Source organism: Pan troglodytes, chromosome 5 (genome assembly GCF_028858775.2).
Source record: "Pan troglodytes isolate AG18354 chromosome 5, NHGRI_mPanTro3-v2.0_pri, whole genome shotgun sequence".
Lineage (NCBI taxonomy): Eukaryota > Metazoa > Chordata > Mammalia > Primates > Hominidae > Pan > Pan troglodytes.
The window spans coordinates 45,610,910-45,635,856 of record NC_072403.2 but is presented as its reverse complement, the minus strand read 5'-3'; the positions used below and the strand labels follow the sequence as shown (position 1 = coordinate 45,635,856).

The 24,947-nt window shown below is 39.9% G+C and overlaps 1 protein-coding gene across 9 annotated transcripts in view; it reads left to right on the top strand.

Annotated features, from left to right (window-relative positions):
- The first annotated feature begins 24,129 nt into the window (after positions 1-24,129).
- The window catches only part of KIF6 (kinesin family member 6), a 382,518-nt gene continuing 381,700 nt past the window's right edge, over positions 24,130-24,947 (top strand). For 5 of the 9 annotated variants that reach the window (XM_016955398.4, XM_016955396.4, XM_016955395.4 and 2 more), the window contains exon 1: positions 24,130-24,423. In XM_016955398.4, coding sequence (XP_016810887.1) covers positions 24,358-24,423 — 66 coding nt within the window. In that variant the 5' untranslated portion in view covers positions 24,130-24,357. The remainder of the gene's footprint in view (positions 24,424-24,947) is intronic. The other 4 variants (XM_054685756.2, XM_054685758.2, XM_024357169.3 and 1 more) reach the window with 4 other exon arrangements.

Here is a 24,947-nt window from a genome sequence, read left to right as displayed (position 1 = left end):
GGTTATGCACCCGCAGGACCTGGAATACCTTCCTTTTTTCTTCCCATCTTTTCTTTCCGAGCCCTCTAGGATTAGCACAGAATTGTTCTGAGGATATTGAAAAAGATGTAATAATAAGGCTGGTGGAGGTATACTTTTTGACATTCTTGTTTAATTTTCCTTTCTGCTTCCTTTTTTCATGAACCAATAAGTAATTAAGAAACTGGATTCTGGGGCGGGGCCAGGCCGCTTGTGTCAGAATCCTGGCATAGCTTTTTACTAACTGTGTGACTATGAACAAGTTATTTAACCCTTTTGTGCCTCGACTTTTGCATTTGTAAAACAGGCATAATAATAATATTGCTCAAAGAGGGTTTCTGGGAGGACTAATTTACTTTATAGATGTAAAGAGCTTCAAATAGGGCCTGGTACATAGTAGGTGCTTATTAAAATATTGGCTATTATCATTTTATCTTTAAAACACTCAATTTTTCATGATTTGAACTTACTACCCAAACATATTCCAATATAAAAATAGAAAATTTACACACACACAACCCCAATACCCTATCAATTTATTTTATTTTCCATGTTTTCTTCAAGACCCACCTATATACAAATATTATTTTTAAAATCATAATTTATTGCAAAGATACAAGAGGACAGAAATAATTACTTAGGGTTCACTCTACAAGAAGACTATCACTGTGAGCCAGGCAACTACTCCAAGAGGTAGACATATCCTCATTTTAAAAATGAGGAAACTATCATTTCTTTGATCAACAGAATGTTACACAGATATCAAAATTATAAGTAAGGACATTAAGTAACTTTGTGTGTATAACATAATGTGAAGTAAAAAGAATAGGATATAGGATTCCAGATATTAGAATCATTAGAGACAGGCTAGAAAAAACAAAACAAAAAAACTATGCTTATTATGTCCAATGAGCTAAAAAGGAGAAGCTGAAAATTACAGCATGGAACTGGAAACCATAAAAAGTGACCTGCAATACTTGAAAATAAATTAAATAAAAAATATAGAATTAAAAATATAATAACCAAATCAAGACTTCAACACATAGAGTTAGCAGTATCTGAAGAGAAAACTAGAGAATTGGCATATGGGTCAAAAATATTAAAAATGAAGCATGGAGAAATAAATAACCAACACAGAAAATACAGAAGCAAAAATTAGGGAATCACTAAGCTAAAGGGAAAAGTCAAGCTGGGAACTGCTTAGGGCAAACCTGCCTCCATTCTATTCAAAGTCATTCCTCTGAGACTCACCTGAGACAAATTCATATCTGATTGCTTCCTCTGCCCTATTGTTTATGTAAAAATGCAGACTCACTGAGCCAGACTAAATTAGGAGTTCAGTGGAAGGCTGATCAAGGACTAAAAAGAATGCAACTTTTTGTCTGGGCGTGGTGGCTCACGCCTGTAATCCCAACACTTTGGGAGGCCGAGGCAGGTGGATCAAGAGGTCAGGAGATTGAGACCATCCTAACTAATACGGTGAAACCCCGCCTCTACTAAAAATAAAAAAAATTAGCCGGGCATGGTGGCAGGCGCCTGTAGTCCCAGCTACTCGGGAGGCTGAGGCAGGAGAATGGTGTGAACCCGGGAGACAGAGCTTGCAGTGAACCGAGATCATGCCACTGCACTCCAGCCTGGGTGACAGAGCGAGACTCCATCTCAAAAGAAAAAGAAGAATGCAACCTTTTGTCTCTTATCTACTTCTAATATGGCAGCCCCCAGTTCGAGCTGTCCCACCTTACTGGACTGAACCAATGTACAACTTACACATACTGACTGATATCTCATGCCTCCCTAAAATGTATAAAAGCAAACTGTGCCCCTGATCACCTTGGGCACATGTCATCCAGAACTTCCTGAGGCTGTGTCATGGGCACGTCCTTAACTTTGGCAAAATAAACTTTCTAAATTGAATGACACCTGTTTCAGATGTTTCGGGTTCACAACATCAAACCAAAATTTATGCTCTAATTCAAGGAACATAATGAATTCTAAACCATGTAGATAAATGAAATTCTTATCTAGTTGCATTGGAGAGAAACTACAAAAAGTCAAAGACAAGGAGAAATCCCAAAAGTAGCCAGATAAAAAAAGACTACCTTCAAATAAGCCGCAGTTAGACTGATAGCTGACTTCTCAATAGCAGCAATGGATGCTAGAAGCCAGAGGATCAATATCTTCGGTGTGTTGAAAATAATAATAGTAACTGCTATTCTTCATCAGGAAAAATATTCTTCAAGAATAACATTTTCTGTCAAACACTGATATAGTTCACCACTAAGAGATCACAGCGAAGGACATTCTGAAGGTTGTTTCTAGGCAGAGGAAAATAATTCCAAATCTCAAATTAAACCATTTGGATGGTGAAACTAAAGTCTTATTTATGTATTTTTTTTTTGAAACTGACTTGATTTTTTTTAAAGGGAGAATTCTCACTATATATAATACCAGTTTTGTACATTTTGTATTCCATTCTTGATTTAATAAGCCTACATAGAAAGTGTTACTCATAGTACTCTCTATATAGTAATGTAACAAGATTAAAAGAAACTTAACCCAAAGTTGTGGTTAGGAAATAGAAAAGAGAGTGACAAGAACTGCTTTTAGAACTGCTACGGCAGATGGTAAATTAACGTTTTCTCAGCCATAAAGTTACACACGTACAACTGACCCTTGAACAACACGGAGGCTGGGGACACTGACCACCCTTGTAGTCAAAACTCTGTATAAAATTTTTGACTCCCCCAGAATTTAACTACTAATAGCCTACTGTTTACCAGAAGCCTTACCTATAACATAAATAGTGGATTAACACATATTTTGTATGTTATATATATTATATATTGTGTCCTTACAATAGGGTAAGCTAGAGAAAAGTAAATGTTCTTAAGAAAATCATAAGGAAAGGAAAATATATTTACATTCATTAAGTGGAAGTGCATCATCATAAAGGTCTTCATCCTCATCTTCATGTCAAGAAGGCTAAGGAGTAGGAAGAGGAAGGGTTGGTCTTGGCATCTCATGGGTGGCAGAGACAGAAAAAAATCTCTGTATAAGTGAACCCACACAATTCAAACCCATGTTGATCTAGCATCAACTGTGTTTATGTCTCTAGACAGTGGGGATCAACTGTAGATGTAACGAAAAACTAACCAACACAATCCAAAGAAATGGAACGTTTTCCATCATACATATTATCTTTTAATTTAGATTTCACAGAAGCCAAACTATTCAGAAGGACATATCAGATTCAAGGCTACGAATTTCGCTTGTCTTTTCCATTTCATCCTAGAATAATAAAAATATTATGGCACTTGGTAGTCTGTATTGTCCCAGCTAAACAGCACAAATGCTTGTGTTGATAAACTATAAAGAATCAAATAGACCAAATCATAATATCTGGGGACTGGCAGATACTCAGAGACACAAGAATTCCCTCTCTATTATGCCTAAGAAACTTGAACACATCCACTGACAAGGAGCTCACTTTTTGCTCTTGTATTGGACATTCCCAGTTGTTTAAAGCTTTTTAATTGGGCCCAAACTTTCTATCTAAAACTGGCTCATATTTGTCCAGCTCTGTTCTTTCAAAGGCAAAATAGGACAAATGTACTCCCTCCTCTATATAAGAGACCAGTAAACATTAAAAGAAAACTACAATATCTGCCTTCAGAATTTGTTCGTATAGGCTGATCATGTCTCATACAATTAAACCTTGCCCAGTCAGCCTGTGCTTGGGCAGCCAGAGGATAAGCAATCTGATTCAATGAGGAAGGAAATAGTGGTATGAGAAGTAGAAAAAGTCAAGGTGGAGAAGCGGAGGTAGGTTTTGAGAAAATAAAGCATGCCAACGCATATTTTATAACTTAAGTAAGATTTTCTGTACTTGGTGATTATTTTTAAAATTTTGGGACTTTGCATGATACATTGAAAGTAGGACAACTATTTGACCAGATTTGTAAAGGTACAAATCTGGAGCAGAAGGTCAACTAGAAACTTTCTGCTGGTAAGATAATGGCATTCAATTCTGAGACATGCCTTGTAAAGGGACTATCAATCTATGTCCTTCAATGCTGAAATAGCACATTGATTACAGTGTGCTAAATGATTCCAATTAATCTATCTAGCTAAAGATCTGGGTGTAAGAAATTACACTTGTGAGGTCTGGCCAACCCTCGTAGTGTAACTACAAAATGCACCTATAGTCATGGAGAAAGGGATGCCAAGAAATGTATTAATTTAGGAATAAAAATGAAACAGGAGTAGACTGTTATTCCACGCGGATACTCTCTGAGCATTGCAATAGATGTTTTATCAACTGCTAATAATCAGGGTTTGTTAATATTATTAGGGAAAGACTGGATTTTAATGGCTCTTCCTACTGCCAAGAAATTTGGCTCCTACAGCTCATAACCTGTGCCATCACTCCATGCATAAATCATAACACAGCAAATTGACAGAGGCTGCAGGTCCTGGGATCTAGCACTTATGAGGACAATTAAGATGTGACAGTGTTTACATTCTATAATTCTGGATACATTCATCTTACTAAAAGCATACTGAGAGAATCTGCTCAGAGTAGATTCTTGAAGAATGAACCTGGCTGAAGAAAAATTCATGAGAAGATACTTCTTATGTCTGCAAGTATTCACTTGTTTGTTTATCCTACCAAATAACAATTGGTGCTGGGTTCCACATGGACATGACTGTCCATGGGAAACATGATTGGGAGACTGGGAGATGGATAAGTGTATTAGTCAGCTATTGCTATAACAATGCCACATAACAAAACTCAGTGGCTCATAAATAACAGCATTTTATTTATTTATTTGTTTGTTTATTTATTTATTTATTTATTTTTTACTCACTGGTCCTTGGCTAGGATAGCTCTGCTTCAGGATAAAGGTTGGCTGCTTTAGGTCCAGGCTGAAGATCAGGTGTGGGTTAGCTCTATGTGTTTCATTCTGGGTCTAAGCTGAGGGGATAGAAGCTAACTGGGTCATGCTTTTTTCATGATAATCACAGGAGCACAAAAGGACAACCAAACCATGTAAGCATACATAAAGCCTCTGTTCATGTCACTTCTACTATATTTCATTGGCCGAGTCCATATTCAATAAAGAGGAGTTTAGGGGGAAGCAAACACCTCTCACTATCTCATTGTCCTGTGGAGGAACAATGCAATGCTACAAGGCAAAGGGTATAGATGTATAATCCAATTGCAGGGGAGTAAAAAGTTGGAATGAATAATTCAGTCTTCCAGAGTACATGTTCTGTACTTTTTTTTAAAGGCTGGCCTACACCATTGCATTTTTTAAAGTTCAAGGGTAATATTTTAGGCTAAAGCCTGACAGAATCATATTATAAGTGAACCCATAAACCCTAATGAATCAACAGTAGTGAGAAAGTCATCAATCATAAATCCAAGAAATTAAAAAATGCATCCAGCTCTGTGTGAAGGTTTCATTGAGTCCAGTGGTGATGGAGATGCCTCAGGCCTCAAACACAGTGGGCTTGGCAGAAAAGCCATGCTGCTGTTCTGGCTGATTTGGGGCTAACAAAGGCACTCAAGCATCTTGACATTGCCAGCAGCATCAAAAGGGATGTGCTGGTTGCCAGCAAAAGTGCCATTAAAAATGGAAATAAAACATACAAAATATGAAAGTTGGGATAAAATGTCAAAGTGTGTTTATGGGAAGACCTATCCATTTCTAAGTGATGTAATGGAAAATCCATCTTTGGTCTACCCAAATCAAGGACATTTTATAAACTGGATAATGTGACAATTTATGACAAATCCTAAACCCACTAACCAAAATCTCCTGCTTCCAGGAAAAGGGTAGCTGGAATTTCTAAACAATCATGGCTTAAAGGTCTAGAGAGAGGCAATTGCTGATACCTCTTTAAGTCTACAGATATGTGTGTGTGTATAAATGAATTGATAAATACATAGATAAGCGTGCATACTTTGTGTTGATTTTGCCAACCAATACTTACTCAAAGCAAGGAGTAGATATTTTCAGCATTTAATATATTTATTCTTTATTAACAGTCATTGCAGTCAACCTATTTAATTAAAGTTAAGCCTTTCTTTGGTTCAAATTTGCTCAGCCTTAAAGGGGATTCTTATTAGAGTTATAACCCTGATATAAGAAAATGGAACATCTTAAGGCTTACAATGGTTGAACTGGAAACAGGGCCTTCCAACATAAAGAAAAAATGTCTCTCAAAGGTGTTCAATTCAATTCAATGTACCTCACAACTTATACAAATATTAGTTCTAAATGTATAAGAATGCATTATAGAACTAAATGTGAGATTTTTGATACAAAACTATAAAACTTCCAGAAGAAAGTCTTCATGACCTTGGATTAGGCAGAATTTTTAGATATGACATCAAAAGCATGAGTCATAAAAATAATAATAATACATTAGACTTCATCAAAACTTTTTTAAAACTTTTGCTCTATGAAAGAAGTTATTCAAAAATAGAAAAAATAAGCTACAGAATTGGAGAAAATATTTGGAGATCATATATATACAAACACACACAATATTTCAACAAAAAACAAATCAGCATCTCAATTTAAAAAGTGACCAAGGGCCAAGCACGGTGGCTCACACCTGTAATTGCAGCACTTTGGGAGGCTGAGGCGGGCGGATCACAAGGTCAGGAGATCGAGACCATCCTGGCGAACACGGTGAAACCCTGTCTCTACTAAAAATACAAAAAAATTAGCCCAGCATGGTGGCGGGTGCCTGTAGTCCCAGCTACTAGGGAGGCTGAGGCAGGAGAATGGCATGAACCCGGGGGGTGGAGCTTGCAGTGAGCCGAGATTGCACCACTACACTCCAGCCTGGGCCACAGAATAAGATTCCGTCTCAAAAAAAAAAAAAAAAATGACCAGAAGATTTGAATTTTATGAAATAAGATATACAGATGGCAAATAAGCATACAAAGAGATGCTCAACATCATTTGTCACCAGGAAAATGAAAATTACAAGCACATAAGATACTAGCACTTATTTATTTATTTATTTTTATTATACTTTAAGTTTTAGGGTACATGTGCACAATGTGCAGGTTTGTTACATATGTATATATGTGCCATGTTGGTGTGCTGCACCCATTAACTTGTCATTTAACATTAGGTATATCTCCTAATGCTATCCCTCCCCCTTCCCCCCACCCCACGACAGGCCCCGGTGTGTGATGTTCTCCTTCCTGTGTCCATGTGTTCTCATTGTTCAATTCCCACCTATAAGTGAGAACTTGCAGTGTTTGTTTTTTTTGTCCTTGCGATAGTTTGCTGAGAATGATGGTTTCCAGCTTCATCCATGTCCCTACAAAGACATAAACTCATCATTTTTTATGGCTGCATAGTATTCCATGGTGTATATGTGCCACATTTTCTTAATCCAGTCTATCATTGTTGGACATTTGGGCTGGTTCCAAGTCTTTGCTATTGTGAATAGTGCCGCAGTAAACATACGTGTGCATGTGTCTTTATAGCAGCATGATTTATAATCCTTTGGGTATATACCCAGTAATGGGATGGCTGGGTCAAATGGTATTTCTAGTTCTAGATCCCTGAGGAATTGCCACACTGACTTCCACAATGGTCGAACTAGTTTACAGTCCCACCAACAGTGTAAAAGTGTTCCTATTTCTCCACATCCTCTCCAGCACCTGTTGTTTCCTGACTTTTTAATGATGGCCATTCTAACTGGTGTTAAGATGGTATCTCATTGTGGTTTTGATTTGCATTTCTCTGATGGCCAGTGATGATGAGCATTTTTTCATGTGTCTTTCAGCTGCATAAATGTCTTCTTTTGAGAAGTATCTGTTCATATCCTTTGCCCACTTGTTGATGGGGTTATTTGTTTTTTTCTTGTAAATTTGTTTGAGTTCATTGTAGATTCTGGATATTAGCCCTTTGTCAGATGAGTAGATTGCAAAAATTGTCTCCCATTCTGTAGGTTGCCTGTTCACTCTGATGGTAGTTTCTTTTGCTGTGCAGAAACTCTTTAGTTCAATTAGATCCCATTTGTCAATTTTGGCTTTTGTTGCCATTGCTTTTGGTGTTTTAGACATGAAGTCCTTGCCCATGCCTATGTCCTGAATGGTATTGCCTAGGTTTTCTTCTAGGGTTTTTATGGTTTTAGGTCTAACATTTAAGTCTTTAATTCATCTTGAATTAATTTTTGTATAAAGTGTAAGGAAGGGATCCAGTTTCAGCTTTCTACATATGGCTAGCCAGTTTTCCCAGCACCATTTATTAAACAGGGAATCCTTTCCCCATTGCTTGTTTTTGTCAGGTTTGTCAAAGATCAGATAATTGTAGATATGTGGCATTATTTCTGAGGGCTCTGTTCTGTTCCATTGGTCTATATCTCTGTTTTAGTACCAGTACCGTGCTGTTTTGGTTACTGTAGCCTTGTAGTATAGTTTGAAGTCAGGTAACGTGATGCCTCCAGCTTTGTTCTTTTGGCTTGGCGATGCAGGCTCTTTTTTGATTCCATATGAACTTTAAAGTAGTTTTTTCCAATTCTGTGAAGAAAGTCATTGGTTGCTTAATGGGGATGGCATTGAATCTATAAATTACCTTGGGCTGTATGGCCATTTTCACAATATTGATTCTTCCTACCCATGAGCATGGAATGTTCTTCCATTTGTTTGTATCCTCTTTTATTTCATTGAGCAGTGGTTTGTAGTTCTCCTTGAAGAGGTCCTTCACATCCCTTGTAAGTTGGATTCCTAGGTATTTTATTCTCTTTTCAAAGAGAATTGAATTCTCTTTGTGAATTCAATTGTGAATGGGAGTTCACTCATGATTTGGCTCTCTGTTTGTCTGTTGTTGGTGTATAAGAATGCTTGTGATTTTTGTACATTGATTTTGTATCCTGAGACTTTGCTGAAGTTGCTTATCACCTTAAGGAGATTTTGGGCTGAGACGACGAGGTTTCCTAGATATACAATCATGTCATCTGCAAACAGGGACAATTCGACTTCCTCTTTTCCTAATTCAATACCCTTTATTTCCTTCTCCTGACTGATTGCCCTGGACAGAACTTCCAACACTATGTTGAATAGGAGTGGTGAGAGGGCATCCCTGTCTTGTGCCAGTTTTCAAAGGGAATGCTTCCAGTTTTTGCCCATTCAGTATGATATTGGCTGTGGGTTTGTCATAGATAGCTCTTATTATTTTGAGATACGTCCCATCAATACCTAATTTATTGAGAGTTTTCAGCATGAAGAGTTGTTGGATTTTGTCAAAGGCCTTTTCTGCATCTATTGAGATAATCATGTGGTTTTTGTCATTGGATCTGTTTATATGCTGGATTATGTTTATTGATTTGCATATGTTGAACCAGCCTTGCATCCCAGGGATGAAGCCCACTTGATCATGGTGGATAAGCTTTTTGATGTGCTGCTGGATTCGGTTTGCCAGTATTTTATTGAGGATTTTTGCATCAATGTTCGTCAGAGATATTGGTCTAAAATTATCTTTTTTTGTTGTATCTCTGCCAGGCTTTGGTATCAGGATGATGCTGGCCTCATAAAATTAGTTAGGGAGGATTCCCTTTTTTTCTATTGATTGGAATAGTTTCAGAAGGAATGGTACCAACTCCTCCTTGTACCTCTGGTAGAATTCAGCTGTGAATCCATCTGGTCCTGGACTTTTTTTGGTTAGTAAGCTATTAATTATTGCCTCAATTTCAGAGCCTGTTATTGGTCTATTCAGAGACTCAACTTCTTCCTGGTTTAGTCTTGGGAGGGTGTATATATCCAGGGACTTATCCATTTCTTCTAGATTTTCTAGTTTATTTGCATAGAGATGTTTATAGTATTCTCTGATGGTAGTTTGTATTTCTGTGGGATTGGTGGTGATATCCCCTTTATCATTTTTTATTGCAGCTATTTGATTCTTCTCTCTTTTCTTCTTTATTAGTCTTGCTAGCAGTCTGTCAATTTTGTTGATCTTTTCAAAAAACCAGCTCCTGGATTCATTGATTTTTTGAAGGGTATTTTGTGTCTCTATTTTCTTCAGTTCTGCTCTGATCTTAGTTATTTCTTCCCTTCCGCTAGCTTTTGAATGTGTTTGCTCTTGCTTCTCAAGTTCTTTTAATTGTGATGTTACGGTGTCAATTTTAGATCTTTCCTACTTTCTCTTGTGGGCATTTAGTGCTATAAATTTCCCTCTACACACTGCTTTGAATGTGTCCCAGAGATTCTGGTATGTTGTGTCTTTGTTCTCGTTGGTTTCAAAGAACATCTTTATTTCTGCCTTCATTTCGTTATGTACCCAGCAGTCATTCAGGAGCAGATTGTTTAGTTTGCATGTAGTTGAGCGGTTTTGAGTGAGTTTCTTAATCCTGAGTTCTAGTTTGATTGCACTGTGGTCTGAGAGACAGTTTGTTATAATTTCTGTTCTTTTACATTTGCTAAGGAGTGCTTTACTTCCAACTATGTGGTCAATTTTGGAATAGGTGTGGTGTGGTGCTGAAAAGAGTGTATATTCTGTTGATTTGGGGTGGAGAGTTCTGTACATGTCTATTAGGTCTGTTTGGTGCAGAGCTGAGTTCAATTCCTGGATGTCCTTGTTAACTTTCTGTCTCATTGATCTGCCTAATGTTGACAGCGGGGTGTTAAAGTCTCCCATTATTATTGTGTGGGAGTCTAAGTCTCTTTATAGGTCTCTAAGGACTTGCTTTATGAATTTGGGTGCTCCTGTATTGGGTGCATATACATTTGGGATAGTTAGCTCTTCTTGTTGAATTGATCCCTTTACCATTATGTAATGGCCTTCTTTGTCTCTTTTGATCTTTGTTGGTTTAAAGTCTGTTTTATCCGAGACTAGGATTGCAACCCCTGCCTTTTTTTGTTTTCCATTTGCTTGGTAGATCTTCCTCCATCCTTTTATTTTGAGCCTATGTGTGTCTCTGCACGTGAGATGGGTTTCCTGAATACAGCACACTGATGGGTCTTGACTCTTTATCTTATTTGCCAGTCTGTGTCTTTTAATTGGAGTATTTAGCCCATTTACATTTAAGGTTAATATTGTTATGTGTGAATTTGATCCTGTCATTCTGATGTCAGCTGGTTATTTTGCTCGTTGTTGATGCAGTTTCTTCCTACCCTCGATGGTCTTTACAATCTGGCATGTTTTTGCAGTGACTGGTACCGGTTGTTCCTTTGCATGTTTAGTGCTTCCTTCAGGAGCTCTTTTAGGGCAGGCCTAGTGGTGACAAAATCTCTCAGCATTTGCTTGTCTGTAAAGGATTTTATTTCTCCTTCACTTATGAAGCTTAGTTTGGCTGGATATGAAATTCTGGGTTGAAAATTCTTTTCTTTAAGAATGTTGAATATTGGCCCCCACTCTCCTCTGGCTTGTAGAGTTTCTGTTGAGAGATCAGCTGTTAGTCTGATGGGCTTCCCTTTATGGGTAACCTGACCTTTCTCTCTGGCTGCCCTTAACATTTTTTCCTTCATTTCAACTTTGGTGAATCTGACGATTACGTGTCTTGGAGTTTCTCTTCTCGAGGAGTATCTTTGTGGCGTTCTCTGTGTTTCCTGAATCTGAATGTTGGCCTGCCTTGCTAGATTGGGGAAGTTCTCCTGGATAATATCCTGCAGAGTGTTTTCCAACTTGGTTCCATTCTCCCCGTCACTTTCAGGTACACCAATCAGGCTTAGATTTGGTCTTTTCACATAGTCCCATATTTCTTGGAGGCTCTGTTCGTTTCTTTTTATTCTTTTTTCTCTAAACTTCTCTTCTCGCTTCATTTCATTCGTTTGATCTTCCATCACTGATACCCTTTCTTCCAGTTGATCGAATCGGCTACTGAGGCTTGTGCATTTGTCATGTAGTTCTCGCGCAGTGGTTTTCAGCTCCGTCAGGTCCTTTGAGGACTTCTCTGCATTGGTTATTCTAGTTAGCCATTCGTCTAATCTTTTTTCAAGGTTTTTAACATCTTTGCCATGGGTTTGAACTTCCTCCTTTAGCTCAGAGTAGTTTGATCGTCTGAAGCCTTCTTCTCTCAACTCGTCAAAGTCATTCTCTGTCCAGCTTTGTTCCGTTGCTGGTGAGGAGCTGCATTCCTTTGGAGGAGGAGAGGTGCTCTGATTTTTAGAATTTTCAGTTTTTCTGCTCTGTTTTTTCCCCATCTTTGTGGTTTTATCTACCTTTGGTCTTTGATATGGTGACGTACAGATTGGATTTTGATGTGGATGTCCTTTCTGTTTGTCAGTTTTCCTTCTAACAGTCAGGACCCTCAGCTGCAGGTCTGTTGGAGTTTGCTGGAGGTCCACTCCAGACCCTGTTTGCCTGGGTGTCAGCAGCGGAGGCTGCAGAACAGCGGATATTGAACAGCAAATGTTGCTGCCTGATCGTTCCTCTGGAAGTTTTGTCTTTCAGGGGTACCTGGCCTTGTGAGGTGTCAGTCTGACCCTGCTGGGGGATGCCTCCCAGTTAGGCTACTCGGGGGTCAGGGATCCACTTGAGGAAGCAGTCTGTCCGTTCTCAGATCTCAAGCTGCGTTCTGGGAGAACCACTACTCTCTTCAAAGCTGTCAGACAGGGGCATTTAAGTCTGCAGAGGTTTCTGCTGGCTTTTGTTTGGCTATGCCCTACCCCCAGAGGTGGAGTCTACAGAGGCAGGCAGGCCTCCTTGAGCTGCAGTGGGCTCCACCCAGTTCCAGCTTCCCAGCCGCTTTGTTTACCTACTCAAGCCTCGGCAATGGCGGTGCCCCTCCCCAAGCCTCGCTGCCACCTTGCAGTTTGATCTCAGACTGTTGTGCTAGCAAGGCTCCGTGGTCATAGGGTCCTCTGAGCCAGCCACAGGATACAATCTCCTGGTGTGCTCTTTGCTGAGACCATTGGAAAAGCGCAGTATTAGGGTGGGAGTGACCTGATTTTCCAGGTGCTGTCTGTCACCTCTTTCCTTGGCTAGGAAAGGGAATTCCCTGGCCCCTTGCACTTCCCACGTGAGGCAATGCCTTGCCATGCTTCGGCTCACACTTGGTGCACTGCACCCACTGTCCTGTACCCACTGTCCAACAATCCCCAGTGAGATGAACCCAGTACCTCAGTTGGAAATGCAGAAATCATTCGTCTTCTGTGTCGCTTATGCTGGGAGCTGTAGACTGGAGCTGTTCCTATTCGGCCATCTTGGCTCCACCCCCACTAGTACTTACTAAATGGCTAAAAAATTTCTTAAGTGTCAATACCAAGTGCTGATGAGGATAGAGAGCATCTGGAATTCTGAAATATTTCCAGTGGGAATGCAAAATGGTATATTCATTTTGGAAAACAGTTTTGGGAGTTCTTATAAATGTAATCATACACTAACAATATGACCCAGAAATCCTACTCCTAGGCACTAACCCTAGATAAATGAAGGCTTACATCCTTAAGTGGTTGAAAGGATAAACAAACAGTGGTACATCCAATCCATGGAATACTACTCAACAATACAAAAGAACAAACTATTGATACTTGCAAAATAATGAATGAATTGCAAATACATTACACTGAGCAAAGAAGCCAGACTCAGAGGTTACATATTGTATGATTCTATTGATATGACATTCTAGAAAAGGCAAAATTATAGGGATCAAGAATAGATCAGTAGCTGTCAGGAGCCCAAAGTGAGGAGATGATTTGATGACAAATAAGCAACATGAGAGAATTTGGAGGTGGGAGGAGTGATAGAATTGTTCTGTATCCCAATTATGGTGATGGTTATATGGCTGTATACATTTGTCAAAATTCACAGAACTGTATATTTCAAAAAAGTGTGCTATACTGTAAGTGAATTTTACAATCAAGTTTAAAAATTCAACTCAACAAACATTTAACGTTTGAGTATTATATGCCAGGCACTCTACTAAAGGTAGGATAGAATACAAAAATGAGAAAGTCATGGTTCTGCCCTTGAGGGAACTTTAAACTGTCTTAGAAAGGCATTAGGCTAGAGGAAAGAATGGCACATTCTGAATGCTATACTAGAAAGCAGTCTACATAAAGAGCTTCAAGAGAAGTAAACACAGAGACTAGAGGGTTTAAAGACAGACGAGATAGAGACCTCACTTTGTAAGTGTGATGAGAAATGGAAACTTATGGGATTTAAGATGTACCTTAAAAGCTGGCATGATTTAGCAGGCAGAGATTGGAGATGGGGGAGAAGAGAGGTCAGGGCAGAAGGAGGCCCACAGAAGGTGATGGGTGCTGGCGGTTAAGCAGGCTGTGTAGGGACAGAGACGCGTGGTTCAGTTTGTTTGGAGGGAAAGGGGAACATGTTGGAACTAATTTGTGGAGTGTCTTGAATGGCTTGGTAAGATGTTCTTAATTCAATGGAAAGTGGGGAACCATTAAAACATTTTCAGTAGAGCTTGACTTTAAAACAGAATTTTCCAAATTTCTTTGACCATAGGGCACTTAAAAATTATAATGTAAACACAGAACACCAACACATTGCCCAGGAGAGTTAATGCCAGCTTTTTGTCCTTTAATCCTTAATCCTTTAAAACCTTGATTTAGCAACTGATCCACAGAGAAAACATTGTATAGTACAAATGTTTAGTATATAAAAAAATGGAATATTATCAAAACTATATATTATAAGACACACACAGACACAGATTAGAGATCATCAAATAGGTAAATAATACTAAAAGGATGATTGGTTGACGAACGTGATCTAAGCATCTATGATTGGATGTTATGTGTTCCTAGAGCAGATGAGTCTTGTGTGGTTTACTGTGATTCTATAGGATGTTATAATATTATCATTTAGAGGTAGATCCTGTTACTTAGATAACCACATACTATAGGATGTTATAATATTATCATTTAGAGGTAGATCCTGTTACTTAGATAACCACATAAAACTTAGAAGTACACAAGTATGCTTGGTAATTTTCTAACATACATGTTTTTAATTTAGAAATTTAGAAGAAAAACATCAATAGTGCTGACCATAGAAGACACTGTTGATACTCTGCCCACTTCTTCCCAGTCCACCCCGCAGATCATCGCAACTTTAGTGGACATACCTACACATGCCAAAAGCATCCTGCCTCCAGGGTCTGCACCTCTCTCTGCCCAACGGCTTTCTCTGAATGTCAGGGCACACAGGGTAAGTTGGAAGTGCTGGGGAGGTAGAATATTCCCACCTCCAAGAGCAGCCCTCCAGCAATGAAAAGCAGGAGCTGTTGAATAAATACCCTGCTTCTTCGCCCCTTGGGGAGCAATGCTGAGGTGTGCTCTGTAACAGTCTCGTGGAGGGTCCTGGTGGGAATGAGCCCTACTTTCCCACCGGGAAAATCCACCCATAAATGCACCTATCACTGGTTTTCTTCCTTTCCCTGTTTTCTTGGGATCATCTCCCAGATAAACTCCTGACACCCAAATCCTCATCTCAGTGTCTGTTTGGGGAGAATGCAATCTGAGACAATGTTGTTTTTTCCCCCAGCAGGCATGTTTTTTACCAGTTTAACCATTATGTCATTTCTCATTAAATAAGTATTTATTAAACACTTACTACGTACAAGAATGGAATATGATGATGAGCAAGTGAAAAGTGATCTAGGCCTTCATTTAACCTAGACTAGTAGTAATTATAAAGTCCAAGGTCCTAAGGGCACATGTAGCTAGGGCTCTGAATCTAGTCTGAGAGGGTCAGGGGAGACTTCTCAAAGAGAGTGATGTTTCAGTTCTGCCTGAACAGTGAGCAAAGGCTTGGAAAAGAGGAGGGAGAAAAGTGTTAACAAGCTGTGTAATTTAGGAAACATTCTTTTTGTATTTGGGGAAATAAAAGTCATGGCAGAGGAGGAAGAGCAAACTGCCTTTGTCAAACATCTGAAAGTCCATTTTAATACGAAATAAAAGAAGGTGAATAAGTATTTAATTGGTGATTTGTAAACGATGCATTCTTTTTAAATTAAAAACAAATTGATCCCTAGAGTCATTAAATGCTTCCCAGACATCCTGAAAGAAACTCACTAATTTAACAGTGGGCCACTGTGCTTCTATACCTATCACTCCCTCAGATCCTGTTTCTGTTGTCTTCCATTGATACAAATGTTAATGTACTCTGTTTATCACCCTGGGAAATTTGCAGCCTTTTTTTTTTTTTTTTTTTTTTTTTTGCCTGAAAAAAGAAGGTTCAGAAATGGAAACCGCGATTTAATTCTTTCTCTTGCTAAATGTCTACTCAATTTGTAGATTGTCTTTGTTTTCTTGGGTGAAACAGGAAGAGAAAGTAATTTTCACTATGAAAATATGAACCTCTAATAAAAATTTTTAATTTGTAAAGGTTTTATTGAATCAATTCCTGCAATGAGTTCTGCATCCACTCATTCATTCAATACACATGTAGAAATCTCCCCAGTACCTTGTTAGTCACTGGAAATACAAAGATAAACAGGGTTTAGTCGCTGCCCTTAAATAATCCTAAGAATGATGAGGAGACAGATACATATTGACAACATTGGCAGTGAAAGAAGCACTAATACAAAGGAACGTATAAGATGTAGCTTCACAGAAGAGGGTCACTAACTTCTCTAGGGGAGATGGAAGGGATGGCTTTCCAGACCGGGTGACATTTGAGCTGGATCTTGAAGTATAGGTTGAATTTTCCTGACAAAGTGGGAGGCAGCACTGAAAACAGAAGAAATGATCCTGACAAAAGCATGGAGAAATGAAAAAACACGGCGTGCTTGGGAACTGCAGGAAATCTGTGGCTGGCGTACAGGGGCAGGGAAGAGGAGGTGGAAGACATGATAAGGGCTATGAAAGTGATGTAAAGACAGCTGGGGACCAGGTTATGAAGGACTTTTGGCCTTGATTCTATTTGTAACAGGGATTGGAGGTCTTCAAACAAGCACTGATGTGAACTGGTTTGCACTGTATAATCTTGCAGCGGTTGTAACAGACGGAATAAAGGGGAGGGCGGGATTAGAGGCAGGAAAAGCAGTTAGGAGAACTTTGCTAGTTCTGGCAAAGAGACTGAGAGCCAAACTAAAGCAAGTAGTAAGTAGTGAGGACGAAGTTGAGGGGAGGGAGGAAAAAATTATTCAGGAGGCAGCATAACCAGGACTTGGAAACTATTTGGATGTAGATATGCTAGAGAGAGGAAGCAGCAAAGGGCAACTTTGAGGTCATGCTTAGGCAACTGGCTCTATCATGACAATATTCCAAAATGTTCAGACAAAAGGTGTCACTCTGGAAGTGCAAAGTTTAAATAGGTCCTATGGAGTAGGAGAGACAGAAACTAGACTGCAGGAGGTTGAAAAGTAAATGAGAGATTAGGAAGTAGAGACCTGGATAGATTCGACTGCCAAATACCCAGATTCAGAATGAATAAGGTGTGGTTGGATGTTGTGACAATAATAATGTGTCAGATAAGGCTCTCTGCTATGTGAGCCAGTTTCTTTTATGTTTTCAGTTATTTGTTGGTAAGCATTTTTTCTAATTCTGAAATATGCAAAGAAGCACATTTAAGTAAACACCCTCAGGAGATAGGACAGCATGGGTAATTTAGTTAGAAGAGAGGCGTTCTAGAGCTATTTTTAACTCAGCCCATCCCTTGTTTCCTCGGGATGTTGGTGAAACATTCAGGTTGTTTATGAGGAGCCTGTGTATAAATACACAGTCATATTTTCCATTCAAAACTGGAGGCTTTACCAGCTTTCCCTCGATGCCATGGCACTGTCATTTGGTTCATATGTTATAGTCTATAATCCGGCAAGAGTCTGGGCTGTAATTCCATATGGCTGGCCACCAGCTTCCAGCCCTAAATGGCTTTGATGTTATTCTTCAGGGGGAGCTCCAAGGGGTGCTGCAGGAAGAGATCAGATAAATTGGGAGAAAGGGGCCTCTGCTTCTTAGCCAAAGAGGTAAGAACCAGCAGGAGAGAGGACCGAGTGTGATGGCGAAATCCTATCGACCCAAGTGCTGGTGATGTTTTATGAATTCCACTCCGCTATATGTGGAAAGACGGTTATGCTAATGAAACTATGCTTTAAATTAGCTGAACATATTCTCAGAAGAACATTTTTTGCTAAAATTATGTATTACAGATTTTGTGGTACCCTTGCTCTGCAATTTAACAGCATGTTGTTATTATTTGGCATTTAATGAGTACCAGAAATTGCTCTGAGTATTCTCCACTTGGTTCAGAAACAATGAAATAAATTACCTTCTTAGACTGCCTGGTATTAGAGGATCCTTCTGGTACTGACCACCCATAGACTGATAGGGAGGGGATTTCTGATGAAAGTCTCCTCCGCAGAAAATATGTTTTTTCTTCCTCTTCTTTTGACTACTTCCCATGAAATCCTCAATCAGGGACACCCAGGAATCATACAGTGCCCAGAGTCCTACCCAATATCACCAAATATAAAGGGACAGTTTACGTAAGTTGATTCTTTTTTTTTCGAGACGAAGTCTTACTTCGTCGCCCAGACTGGAGTATAGTGGTGCAATCTCGGCTCACTGCAACCTCTGCTTCCCAGGTTCAAGTGATTCTCCTGCCTCAGCCTTCCCAATAGCTGGCATTACAGGTGTGTGCCACCACGCCCGGCTAACTTTTGTATTTTTTAGTAGAGACAGGGCCAAGCTGGTCTCAAACTCCTGACCTCAAATGATCCACCCGCCTTGGCCTCACAAAGTGCTGGGATTACAGGTGTGAGCCACTGCACCCAGCCTTGGTTGACTTTTGTTCCATTAATATTGCTATTTATTAATAAGTGGCAAATTTCTGATGACTGGCCTTGCTTCTTAGAGGTAGTTATTAAAAGAAGACCCCAGTCAAATGTTTTCTCTCTTGTTAGTGAAGTCTCCAGCACCTGTCTGGAAAGTCTTGTTCACCTTATAATGGCGGGGGTGGGAGGGGACAGTCATGCTGTGACCATGAAAGATTTTTGAACAAGCAAAAACATAAATTCCCCAAAGCCATGGATAAACTAGGGGAGGGGGAAATTGACTGCAATTAGGTAATTTTATGTACATATTCTATATCAAAATTACAGCCCATAAAATTTTTACTGGTCCCTCTTCAGACTTATAAAATAAAATGATGCATTTTATAGTTGTAGCAGCAACAGCTAAAGAGGTATTTGAAAACTAGTGCGAGAGCGTAGTTTCATTTTTTTTTAAACAAAACAAAACAAAATGAAACATACAAGCAAACAAATCCAACTAACTTACCGATAGACTAATTCATTTCAGGCACAGCTTAATTTCTTTCAGATTTGAGGCTTATAAACCCTGGCTAATTTGCCTGGTACAATTATCTGTTATTTTGGCAACTACAAAGTTCAAGCATCTTTTAAATAGTTGAAAAGCATCTTAATTCTCACATTTAAACAAGCAGATAAAATACAAATAATAACACTGAATATAAATCCAGGGGTGGGAAAGACACTGTGACTTGGAGATTTAATCTCGAAACCTATTTTGTACACATTACAGCCATCTGTTTGAGATTTAGGTAAACCTGTCAGAGGCAGTGGGCCTGGGAGATACTGAGGTCAGTTATACCAGAAACAGAAAAAGGGGTCGAAGTATGGTCCTGCAAATGTGCTTTATTTGGGCAGTACTGTGCTGTAACCATTTTGAATGTGAATGGTTTTCCTTGGGGCACTAGTCTCCAGTTCACCATGACGCTCCCTATTGTCATATGCTTGTCTGCTTGATGAATTTACATCATTGGTCTGGCCCCAGGAGACATTTGAGTTTGCAATCTCCAATATGTCTTACATGCATATGTATGCCATTGTTTCTGCTCTTTAGAAGGTGTTTACAATCAAAGGAATTCAATCCACAGGTCAGAACCCTTTAGATATGAGCATTCTCTATTCACCAGAAACCATGTTAATGCCCACATTACATGTCCATGATAACCCCATGAGGTAGCTATTGTTATTATCTATCTTCATTTATTGGATATAAATTACTTGCCCAAGGTCACACAAGTAAAGATGAACACAGGATTTGGGAATGACAGATGCAGGATTGGAACCCACATTTTCTCTCCATCAAAACATTTAATTGTATGACCCAGAGCTCAAGACAGGAATTGTTAAAGGTCCCACATCTTGGACCCACAGATTTCCCTTCTTCCTTTTGCAACACTTCTTCAGAGACCACAGGTATCTTTAAGCAGCCTAGACTTCATGATTAAAATGCTCCTTTGTGAATACCCTTGGCTCCCTGGCCTTGTCACCTTCCATTACACCCTCTTGGTAAAGTGCAATTGCTCATCTGAGGAAAACACCCATTCTCTTCTCTCTTCCCTATACCGTCAACCTCCCCTTGTTTATTAGATATACCCCTTTGGATATGGACAAAGACCACTGGTATGCTGGGTTCCTCTAGCTCTCACCTGTGTGTTGCTTCTTCACAATCCTTCACAACTAGGCTTCTGTGAAAAGTAGCCTATCTTGACTGCCTCCACTTCCTAACTTCCCACTTACTCTTCAGCCTCTGGCAACCTGACTTCTGACACCGCTACTCCGCTGAAATCTATATTACTAATGACTTTCTAGTTGCTGAATGAAATGGTTGTTTTTCAGTGCATTGTCTTTACTATTCAACACCGTTGAATACTTTCCTCTCAAAATGTTCTCTTCCCTTGGCTTCCATGGCATAACATTCCCTTTTCTCTCTCAGACCTCTCTGGCTGCTTCCTTCAACTTCTTTTGCAGCCCCTCTTCCACTTCCAACCATCAGTGTTAGGATTTCAACCTTGGTGCTCGTGAGTGACTTGGTCACTTTCTGGAAAAAACTTTGTGATGACTCCCAAGCCTATATTTCCACCATAACTTACTCCTAAACCTTATCCAGTTACTTCTGAAGTCCCACAAGCAATTGAAATTTAACATGTCCCCAACTCCTTATTTCCTCCTTTTCCCCACTCCCATCTATTTGGCTTGTCCAGGTGAATACCTGCACCCAATCTTGAGTCATCTCTTCCTTGCTAGGTGAAAAAGCCCCGAAGTCTATATAATAAATACCTGGTTCTCTCTTCTTCTCAATTCCTGATATTGCAGCACCTGTTCATACTCAATCTTCTTTTTTTTTTTCTTTTCTTATTGTGGTACAGTTTATATACGGTATAATTCACTCTTTTAAGTGTATAGATAGTTCTATGAGTTTTAACAAATGCATATACTTATGTTACCACAACCACAATCTAAATATGCAAGTTCCATCACCCCCCAAAAAACTCTCCCATGTTCATCTGCAGTCAACCCCTTTTCCTACCCTCAGCACCTGGAAACCACTGATCTGTTTTCTATCCTTACAGTTTTTCTTTTTCTCGAATGTCATATATATATACAGATATAAATATAATTATATATGACATATAATATATAACATATATTATATATTGTCATATATATGACAATATATTATATATGATATATATAATTAGATATATATTATATATATAATTCAATATATATATGGAATTATAAAGTACGCAGTGAGTCTGGTATCTTTCACTCATCATAATCAATGTGAGACTTAACCATGTTGTTGTAGGCATCTGTAATTCATTCCTTTTTACGGCATAGGTATATCAGTTTGTTTATCTATTTACCAGCTGAAGAACATTTACTTTGTTTCCAGTTTTTGGCAATTGTGAATAAAGCCACTATACACATTCATGTTTAGGTTTCTATGTGAACATAGTTTTCATTTCATTTGGGTTAATAACTAAGAGTGGGATTGTTGGGTCATATGGTAAGTATGTGTATAACTGTATAAGAAATTACAAAACTATTTTACAAAGCGGCTGGTCCATCTTGTTTTCTCATCAGTGATGTTTGAGAGTTCTAGATGCTCTGCATCCATGTCGGCACTTAGTATTGTCAGTTTTATTTTCTTATTTTTCGCCATTCTAAGAGATGTGTAGTGGTATCTCATTGTGGTTTTAATTTCATTTCATTAATGATTAATGATATTGAGCATATTTTTCATGTGCTTATTTGTCATCCATAGATCCTCTTTGGTGAAGTGTTTGTTCAAATCTTTGCACCCTCCCTTCACCTTAAACAAATGAATTGTTTGTTTTTCTATTATTAGGTTTTAAGAGTTTGTATATATTCTGGATGCAAGTCCTTTATCAAGATACGTGTTTTGCAAAAGTTTTCTCCCAATCTGTAGTTAGTCTTTTTGTTTTCTTAAGTGACTTTCGGCTGGGTGCAGTGGTTCATGGCTGTAATCCCAGCACTTTGGGAGGCTGAGGTGGGTGGATTGCTTGACCTCAGGAGTTCAAGACCAGCCTGGGCAAGATGATGAAATCCTGTCTCTGCAAAAAATACAAAAATTAGCTGAGTGTGATGGCACACGTCTATAAGCCCAGCTACTTGTGGGGCTGAGGCAGGAGAATCGCTTGAGCCCAGGAGGTTGAGGCTGCAGTGAGCCGTGTTCATGCCACTGCACTCCAGCCTGGGGTACAGAGCAAGACCTTGTCTCAAAAAAGAAAGAAAGAAAAAAGGGTGTCTTTAATAAACTTTTTGTTTTGTAAAAAATAATACAGAGAGAACTCATATACCCATCTCCCAGTTTTCCCCAATGGTAACGTTTTGCATAACTATAGTACAATATAAAAATCAGGGAATTGACATTGATACAATCCATCAATCTTATTCAATTTTATGTGACTTTTGCCAGTTTTACATGTGCTTATTTGAACACGTGTGTAATTTGTTCTATGCAATGCTATCACATGTGTAGATTTCTGTGATCACCATCACAGTCAAGATACAGAACAGCCCATCACAAGGATTTCTTTTTTAACCATACCCTGCACACCTCCCTGGCAACCACTAATTTCTCTCCTTCTCTATAATTTTGTCATTTCACGAATGGTATACTAATAGAACCATACAGTATTTAGCTTTCGAGTCTGGCTTCTTTCATGAAACATAATTCCCTGAAAATTCAACCAATTTGTTACGTGTATCGACACTTCCTTCCTTCTTAATTGCTGAATGGTATTCCAGTTATTTTAAACTATCAGCTGAAGAACATCTGGGTTTTTTTTTCCAGTTTGGGGCTATTACAAATAAAGGTGCTAAAACTATAAACACACATGTGCAGGTTTTTGTGTGAACACACGTTTTCATTCACCTGAGATAAATGCCCAAGAGTGCAATTGCTGTGTCTTAGAGTAGTTGCACCTTTAGTTTTGTAAGAAACTGTCAAACTATTTTCCAGAGTGGCTGTACCTTTATACAGTGTATGTTTTACATTATACATTCCTACCAGTAAAGTGCAACTGATTCAGTTTCTCCACATCTTTGCCAGCATCTGGTGTTGCCACTTTTTTTTTTTTTTTTTTTTTTTTTTTAGCCATTCTGATAGATGAATAGTGATGCCTCATTGTGGTTTTAATTTATATTTCCCACGTGGATAATAATGTTGACTATCTTTTCATGTGCTAACAGTGTTTGAAGAGCTCATCCTTTCTTGCCGTGACCATTGTGTGGTAAAGAGTCCCCTTCATCCAGTTTTATCCTTTTCCAAAACAGAGCTAGCCCCACTTCTGATTCCATCATGGCATAGTTTGTATTCCTTGGTTTTGATTTCCTGTTGAAAATCTGTCTCCTTGTCACTTGAGAGACCTTGTGAAGGAAAAAAAAAATCTGTCTCCTTCTTCAGACTGTGATCTCCAAGTGGGCTGGAGCAGTTTTGCAATCTTGGCTCACTACAGCTTCGACCTCCTGGGCTCAAGCGATCCTCCTGCCTCAACCTCCCGAGTAGCTGGGATACAGGCGCTCCACCACGCTTGGCTAACTTTTGTATTTTTTGTAGAGACGGAGTCTCACTATGCTGCCCAGGCCGGTCTCAAATTCCTGGGCTCCAAGCGATCCTACCACCTCGGCTTCCCAAAAACTGCTGGGATTACAAGCATGAGCCACCACGCCCGGCCCAGTGCTGTATTTTTTTTTTTAAAGGCAAGGGCATGGAGAATAAAATGGGTGAATGAGCGGGGCGGGGCAAGGCATGGTGGTTGCTCCCCTTTAACCACACTGTCCAGGCCGGGTCTGGCGCTAAACCCAGAGCCCAGACACTCGCTCATGCGCATGCGCAGCGCTCTCCTCTCCACCCTCGCCCTCCCCGCCCTAGCCCCGCCCCGTAGTGGCCTCCTTCGGGTCGCGACCAATTAGAGGGAGGAGGCGGGATCCTGGCTGCCAAGGTGCTCACTGGGTAGTGTCCCTAGCTACTGTTGCTAAGACTGTGGGTCGCCTGAGGTGGTGGGAGTTAGTTTTGGCAGCCCGGGCCTGAGAGAGGTCAAGGGTCATTGCAGAGCCAGGGAGGAGATGGTGAAGCAGACTATCCAGATATTCGCGAGGGTGAAGCCCCCTGTCCGGAAGCACCAACAAGGGGTACGGGCTGGAGCCTCCGGGGCGCCGGCGCGGCGGGGCCTCTTGGGCTGGGGTCGGGCGGCGGCACGCGAAGGGGCTGGGCGGAGGTGAGGGGCTTGCTGGCGGGCGCCGAGGCCGCCCGGAATCCCGCACACACTGACCGAGGAGCCCTGCAGCCGCGAAGACCCCCGCGCACTGCTGTCAGCTACGCGACAGCCAGGCCACTCCCACCTGGCACAGCGCAGACCCGGCAGAGAGCCATTTTTTTGCACCCAGGCACACGTGTTCACGCGGGGGCAGACTAGTGCATGTTCAGTATGCCTGTATAGTGTGCGCTTCAACTACACATAAGCACTTATTGCACCTTTCTGGGAAACTCACGCAGCACCGCACATGCAGATACACTCAAAGGTACATTTTGGCACTCGGGCAAAACGTGCAAGCAACAGATGCATGTTTATGTACCTCTGAAATAATACAAATGTAGATAGACACAAATGCACAAAGCATACACATATGTAGTACTTTGCACCCAGTGGAGCCTC